Raw genomic sequence first — 7802 nt, forward strand, 5'->3', positions numbered from 1 at the left:
TGACAATTATTCTTTCATAATTTTCATCTTAGTAAATTTACGGTTAAATATTTTATGCCATAATTTATCTCATCAGTCCCAACTTATTGAAATGTTGATATTTTCTTCAATTTCCTTAATAATAAAAAAATGTTGCTAATGACATAGTTTCTCCCCTCCACATAAAGTATTTAGGTTAAACTAATAGAAAATTAAAGTATTGGGTCAAAGAATAAGAATGTTTTATGAGAGAGCACAGATTTTTTTAAATCTCTAGCTTAAGATTTATTGTGAAGATGAGGAATGAAATAGTGAGCCCCAGCATGTGTCATGGACTCATCCTTTCATTTTAAATGTTTCTTTAGAAATGGTTCACCAAACCACCAGCCAGAGCCACCCCCTCCAGTCACAGATGTAAGTCTAAAGTTGAATGTCAGTAACTTGCAATGTCTAGTAATACTTTGATGCCTGTCCAATTCAGTAGAAATGCCCAACTTTTAGGGAGCGTTATTCATTCATTCATTAAACAAACATTTATTGAATTTTGACTATGAACCAGATACTGTGCTAGGGACTCAAGATAGGAAACGAGTAATGCAGGACCCTTCCATTTGAGGAGCTTATGGTCTAGTGGGGAAGAAAAGGATGGAACTCCTTGAGCGTCTTGCATGGTTGGAGAAAGAAAACAACTTTCACAAACGAGGCCTGAGTATGGGGTTGTGTGGGTGTGTTTGGCTATGTGTTACCTAATGGGTTAACAGACAAATCTATTTGGTTTCCTAAAAAATGCTCTCTCCCTTTCAGAACCTCTTACCAACAACCACACCTCAGGAAGCTCAGCAGTGGTTGCATCGAAATCGTTTTTCTACATTCACAAGGCTTTTCACAAACTTTTCAGGTTACATTTTCTTTTTCTTTTGTTTTCCTTAGCATGAGATTTTCCTTTGCATTCTAGGGCCTCCTGGTATCCATGGGAGAGTTGTGTGTATATATGTGTATGAGAGATCTTACTGCATTTTTCTGATGAAATGAATTTCGTAGAACCCTTAAGACTTTCTCACCAGTTGCAGCTGTGCTGTGAAATACTTCAAACATCTTTTAGTTTAAATTCAATTTAATTTAAAAATGCTTATTTCATACAACACTTTTTAAAATGTATATTTCATTTTCAGGTAGTCTGAAATTTTCCCCTTGATATCACTATAATTTATTTCATTTACACAATCCAATTTTATTTAGCATTTTTTGTTGTTGTTTTTTTTTTGAGATGGAGTCTCACTCTGTCACCCAGGCTGGAGTGCAATTGCATGATCTCAGCTCACTGCAACCTCTGCCTCCTGGGTTCAAGCCATTCTCCTGCCTTAGCCGGGATTATAGGCACCTGCCATCATACCAGCTAATTTATGTATTTTTAGTAGAGACAGAGTTTCACCATGTTGGCCAGGCTGGTCTTGAACTCCTGACCTCAAGTGATCCACCCTTCTTGGCCTCCCAACATGCTGGGATTACAGGTGTGAGCCACAGTGCCTGGCCTATTTAGCACTTTTTGATGTGGTAGGAATACACAAATGAATGAGGCATACTTCCTGATCAGATAGCCCATTAATCATCTGGTGTCCAAAAAAAAAAAGCACCAAAACAAAACACAACTAATCAAATCAAAATAAAACTCTGAAAAACCGATAAATAGTTGTGATGCTATAGATAAGTGTTCTGATAGTGACAGTAAGACCTTTGTGGGAAGATCTGGTGTTAGGGAACATGTGTGACACATCAGGTGAATCCAGGATTTTTTTTTTTTTTTTTTTTTTTTGAGACGGAGTCTGACTGTCACCCAGGCTGGAGTGCAGAGGCGCAATCTCAGCTTATTGCAACCTCTTAACTCCTGGGTTCAAGCGATTCTCCTGCCTCAGCCCCTGAGTAGCTGGGATTACAGGCACCTACCACCACGTCCGGCTAATTTTTGTATTTTTAGTAGAGACAGGGTCTCACCATGTTGGCCAGGCTGGTCTCGAGCTCCTGACCTCAATGATCCACCTGCCTTGACATCCCAAAGTGCTGGGATTACAGGCGTGAGCTACCACACCTGGCCCAGGATTTTTTTTTTTTTTTTAAGAGATGGGGTCTTGCTATGTTGTCCACACCAGTCTTGAACTCCTAACAGTCGATTGGCCTCTAACAATCTTCCTACCTCAGCTTCTTGAGTAGCTGGGACTACAGGCATGTTGTGACCAGCTTAGATAGTGGAAGGTTATTTCAGGCAGAAAAAACAGCTTGCTCATTAGACATCATCAGTATGATGAAAGCATAGGGTTAAATGGGGAGGTTAATTGGGGTGAATTGAGATGGGAGAGGAGGTGGGAGCCAGGTCATGAAGGGCCTTATATGCCATGAAGAAAATTATGGATTGTAACATTCTGGTAATGAGGTGTCCTTATAATAGAGCCCATTTTAATAGTCATTAACAAAGAGAATCCTTGCCTTTATAAATCATCCATTTTCTTATATTTATTCCAGGGGCAGATTTATTGAAATTAACTAGAGATGATGTGATCCAAATCTGTGGCCCTGCAGATGGAATCAGACTTTTTAATGCATTAAAAGGCCGGTATGTAATTAGTGTTAAAATATCAATGAGGTTGGCTTCCAAATGGATTTGAATTCAGGAATTCTTCACAGTACTCTATACAGCTAAATACACTTTCTGGAAACATTTCTTTTAAGTGTCAGCTATGTACCAAATAAAGATTTAAAAAAATATTTTCTTGCACTTTGTCCAAGGAATTCCCCATGATATTCCATTTTTCATTTCCAGGTGAATGAATTTTCCAATGAAAATTCATCATGCTTTTCATGAGCCAGGTACTATTGTAGGTAGGCTCTGGGAATATTAATATATTGGTGAGCAAAACAGGGTGCCCATTGTCAGGGAGTTTACTTTCTAATGGGGAGTAAGATAAATAAGTATTGTGGATAGTGATAAGAGCTTTGAAGGAAAACAAAACAAATAAGCAAAAAACAAGGTTGTGGGCTACAGGGTGCCCAGAATATGGTCAGGAAGGACCTCTTCAAGGAGGGGATATTTAAACTGAGTTCTGAGAAGGATGCCGCTCTGGAGTCACAGGAAGAGAGACTGTTCTAGGCAGAAGGAACAACAGGTGCAAAGGCCCCAAGTTGATTTTAACTGGAGAAGTGGTCATTCTTAAATGTGGGTGGGAATTACTTTTTTTTTTTTTTGAAACTGAGTCTTGCTCTTTCACCCAGGCTGGAGTGCAGTGGCGGGATCTCGGCTCACTGCAAGCTCCGCCTCCCAGGTTCACGCCATTCTCCTGCCTCAGCCTCCCAAGTAGCTGGGACTACAGGCGCCCGCCACCTCGCCCGGCTAATTTTTTGTATTTTTTAGTAGAGACGGGGTTTCACCGTGTTAGCCAGGATGGTCTCGATCTCCTGATCTCGTGATCCGCCCGCCTCGGCCTCCCAAAGTGCTGGGATTACAGACGTGAGCCACCGTGCCAGGCAAATGTGGGTAGTAATTACTTAAGTGTCTCCCTGCAGTTGTTAAAATACACAGTAATTTTTGGTCCTCTTTTGGGATTTACAATTTTAAATAGGTAGTAGTAACATTGATGAAAAAAGCATTTAGGTCAATGGCAACAGAACCAAATCAGTGACTACGTAGTAAAACAGATTGCGCAGTATTTATTTTTGGTTTGCTTTTGTTTTGGGTTTTCTTTCTTGAGACAGGGTCTTGCTCTGTCACCCAGCTTGGAGTGCAGCAGTGCAATCATGGCTCGCTGCAGTGTCCATTTCCTGGGCTCAAGCCATCCTCCTGTCTAGATCCCTGAGCAGCTGGGACTACAGGCGTGCACCACCACGCCCACCTAATTTTGTACTTTTTGTAGAGACGGAGTTTTGCCATGTTCCCTTGGCTGGTCTCAAACTCCTGAGCTCAAGCAATCCTTCCGACTCGCCTTCCTAAAGTGCTGGGATTATAGGTGTGAGCCACCGTGCCTGGTCATGTTTGTTTTTGTCTACATCATAAGGGATGTTGAAGCTTGGAAAATTTTAAGGAAAGAAGGGAAATCAGGGATTGATGACTTGGGGAAAATAATTGATCTTTTATTTTTTAAAGCATATTATCTAAAGAGTGTTTAGAAATTGGAAGGATTCAGAGGATCAGATCAAGAGGTAGTTGAATACCTTTCTCTAAGAAGAGCAGAAAAAGGACTTAGGCTAGGAGAAGGTAATGAGAGAAATAAGATGATCTAGTTTACTGTGTTGGTACTTTTTAGTAAGAAGTATATCTTGAACCTGACCCAAAAAGACATAAGGCTTTTATATTTTGACTATGTGTAACTTTTACACCAAAGGCCACAAACTCAAATGACTATAGAGGACATACAGGTAATGTAAATGAATGGCAGTCAAGACTGGGGTATAGTGAAGAATATATGCATTATGTAAGAAGAACAGCATGTGAGAATGCGGGCTTAAGATTGCTAGATCTTCAGGAAAAGCCAAAAGCTCAGAGGTTTATATGATGTCTCATATTGGAACTAATTCCACTTAAGGAAAAAAAAACCCTTACCACTGGGGAACTAATAAAACATAGCAAATTAATTGCATTTGGCCAATGAGCTTCCAGTTTTCATCTGCTCTATATGATTAATGTAGAAACACAATTTCTCCCTTTTTATTGTGCTTACCGTAAAGAATGTAAGACTAATTAGCCTTTTTCCTCCCCTTAGGATGGTGCGTCCAAGGTTAACCATTTATGTTTGTCAGGAGTCACTGCAGTTGAGGGAGCAGCAACAACAGCAGCAGCAACAGCAGCAGAAGCACGAGGATGGAGACTCAAATGGCACTTTCTTCGGTAGGTTGTTCTGGACACACCAGGACAGATATGAAGAAAGGTGAAGAGGTAACTTATGGGCATGTATGATGGGAAACTATCAAACAGCAGATTTAGCATTTGCTAGAAGTAACAATAATCACTAGCATTTATTGAGCTCCTAATATATGGCAGGTGCTTTTTTTTTTTTTTTTTGAGACAGAGTCTCGCTCTGTCACCCAGGCTGGAGTGAGTGGCGCGATCTCGGCTCACTGCAAGCTCCGCCTCCCGGGTTCATGCCATTCTCCTGCCTCAGCCTCCCAAGTAGCTGGGACTACAGGCGCCTGCCACCTCGCCCGGCTAGTTTTTTGTATTTTTTAGTAGAAATGGGGTTTCACTGGGTTAGCCAGGATGGTCTTGATCTCCTGACCTCGTGATCCGCCCGCCTCGGCCTCCCAAAGTGCTGGGATTACAGGCTTGAGCCACCGCGCCCAGCTTTTTTTTTTTTTTTTTTTGCGACAGAGTCTCACTCAGTTACCCAGGCTAAAGTACTGTGGTGCAATCATGACTCATTACAACCTTGACCACCTGGGCTCAAGTGATTCTCTCCCGTCAGCCTCCCGAGTAACTAGAACTATAGGTGTGCACCCCACGTCTACCTAATTGTTTTATTTATTGTAGAGATGGGATCTCCCTATGTTGCCTAGGCTGGTCTTGAACTCCTGGGCTCAAGTGATCTCCCTGCCTCAGCCTCCCAAATTGCTGGGACAAATGGCTGGCACCATGCCCAGCCAGGTGCTATTTACAACTAGTATCTCCTCTTTGCGGAGGATTTTACTGTTATCTCTAGTATTTACGCGAGAAAAATGAAGCCTAGGGATGTTAGATAACGTGCCCTAGGTCACACAGCTGCAAGTGGTTGAGCCAGGGTTTGAACAGGCAGTCTGATTTCTGAGTCCTTCAGAAAAGTGGACATTCCTAGTGATCAAGTTATGTGTAAGAGTGGACAACCTTTGTACTGACTCCTGTTGCTCTCTCCCTTTTGCAGTTTACCATGCTATCTATCTAGAAGAACTGACCGCTGTTGAATTGACAGAAAAAATTGCTCAGCTTTTCAGCATTTCCCCTTGCCAGATCAGCCAGATTTACAAGCAGGGGCCAACAGGAATTCATGTGCTCATCAGTGATGAGGTAGATTTTTCAGTACAGTTGAAATTACCAGATGATGGTTAATTTGTCAGCACATGGAGCAAGAGCAGTTCTCCTGGGGCAGAGTGTTCTGTTTTCTAGATCGGAGGGTTTCATACTTTTTTGCTTACTTTCCTCCTAATTTTTTTTTTAAACAGTCTCTCTCTGTTGCCCAGGCCGGAGTGCAATGGCCCAATCTCAGCTCACTGTAACCTCCGCCTCCTGGGTTCAAGTGATTCTCCTCCTTCAGCCTCCCGGATAGTGGGAATTATAGGCGCGTGCCACCACGCCCAGCTAATTTATGTATTTTTAGTAGAGATGGGGTTTTGCCATGTTGGCCAGGCTGGTCTCAAACTCCTGACCTCAAGTGATCTGCCCGCCTCGGCCTCCCAAAATGGTGGGATTACAGATGTGAGCCACCACGCCCCGCCCTGAAATATTTTAAAAACCACATATTCCCATGCACATTTTTAGGTTGACTTAAAATTTTTTGTTAAAGTTTAAATAGTTGTAAAAGATGTCATTTCTGGGCATATATAATGACATTTCTAAGTGAAATGGTTACATCATTATTCTAATTGCATCCCATGTAATCTTAGTGCAAAAATGATTTAATACCACCACCATCCATTAAAAAAAAACAAAACACGACTGTGCTTTCCTTTAAGTTAGAATTCTTGTACTATTCCTCTGTTTCCTTGAACTATTATTTTCATTTACTTCCCCCATTGAATTTTATCTTACTGTAACTTTTTTTTTTTGAGACAGACTCTCACTTTGTCACCCAGGCTGTTGTTCGGTGGTGTGATCTCAGCTCATTGCAACCTCTGCCTCCGAGGTTCAAACGATTCTCCTGCCTCAGCCTCCCAAGTAGCTGGTATTACAGGCATCCACCACCACACCCGGCTAATTTTTGTATTTTTAGTAGAGGCTGGGTTTCACCATGTGGCCAGTCTGGTCTCGAACTCCTGGCCTAAGTGATCAACCCGCCTCAGCCTGCCAAAGTGCTGGGATTACAGATGTGAGCCACCACGCCTGGCCATCTTACCGTAACATATTTTTATGCACAAACATCTTTTATTGATTATCCTACTATATTTGTTTGAAACAAAGTTTTAAATAAAATTTAAAATTATGAATGGAATCATCATAATTATACAGTTGATTAAAATAAGGTAAATATGCTACATGTTTTAATAAGTAATTATTAAACATTAAGAGGGCCGGCCAGGTGCAGTGACTTGTGCCTGTAATCCCAGCACTTTGGGAGGCTGAGACAGGTGGATCACAAGGTCAGAAGTTCAAGACCATCCTAGCCAAGATGGTGAAACCCCATCTCTACTAAAAATACAAAAATTAGCTGGGCATGGTGGCAGGTGCCTGTAATCCCAGCTACTTGGGAGGCTGAGGCAGAGAATTGCTTGAACCTGAGAGGCAGAGATTGCAGTGAGCCGAGACTGTGCCACCACACTCTAGCCTGGGTGACAGAGCGAGACTCCATCCAAAAAAAAAAGGCCAGGCTCAGTGGCTTATGCCTGTAATCCCAGCACTTTGGGAGGCCGAGGCAGGCGGATCACCTGAGGTCGGGAGTTTGAAACCAGCCTGGCCAACATGGAGAAACCCCGTCTCTACTGAAAATACAAAATTAGTTGGGGGTGGTGGCACGTGCTTGTAATCCCTGCTACCCAGGAGGCTGAGGCAGGAGGATCCCTTCAACCCAGGAGGTGGAGGTTGTGGTGAGCCGAGATGGGGCCATTGCACTCCAAGAGTGAAACTCCGTCTCAAAAAAAAAAAAAAAAAAAAA

General features: G+C 42.2%; 1 protein-coding gene across 2 annotated transcripts in view; it reads left to right on the forward strand.

Annotated features, from left to right (window-relative positions):
• The window catches only part of TFCP2 (transcription factor CP2), an 83956-nt gene that overhangs the window by 72424 nt on the left and 3730 nt on the right, over positions 1–7802 (forward strand). For both annotated transcript variants that reach the window (XM_017861479.1, XM_017861480.1), the window contains exons 9-13: positions 345–393; positions 784–877; positions 2497–2587; positions 4728–4852; positions 5859–6001. In XM_017861479.1, coding sequence (XP_017716968.1) covers positions 345–393; positions 784–877; positions 2497–2587; positions 4728–4852; positions 5859–6001 — 502 coding nt within the window. The remainder of the gene's footprint in view (positions 1–344; positions 394–783; positions 878–2496; positions 2588–4727; positions 4853–5858; positions 6002–7802) is intronic.

The sequence above is a fragment of the Rhinopithecus bieti genome, unplaced genomic scaffold (genome assembly GCF_001698545.2).
Source record: "Rhinopithecus bieti isolate Rb0 unplaced genomic scaffold, ASM169854v2 scaffold_56806, whole genome shotgun sequence".
Lineage (NCBI taxonomy): Eukaryota > Metazoa > Chordata > Mammalia > Primates > Cercopithecidae > Rhinopithecus > Rhinopithecus bieti.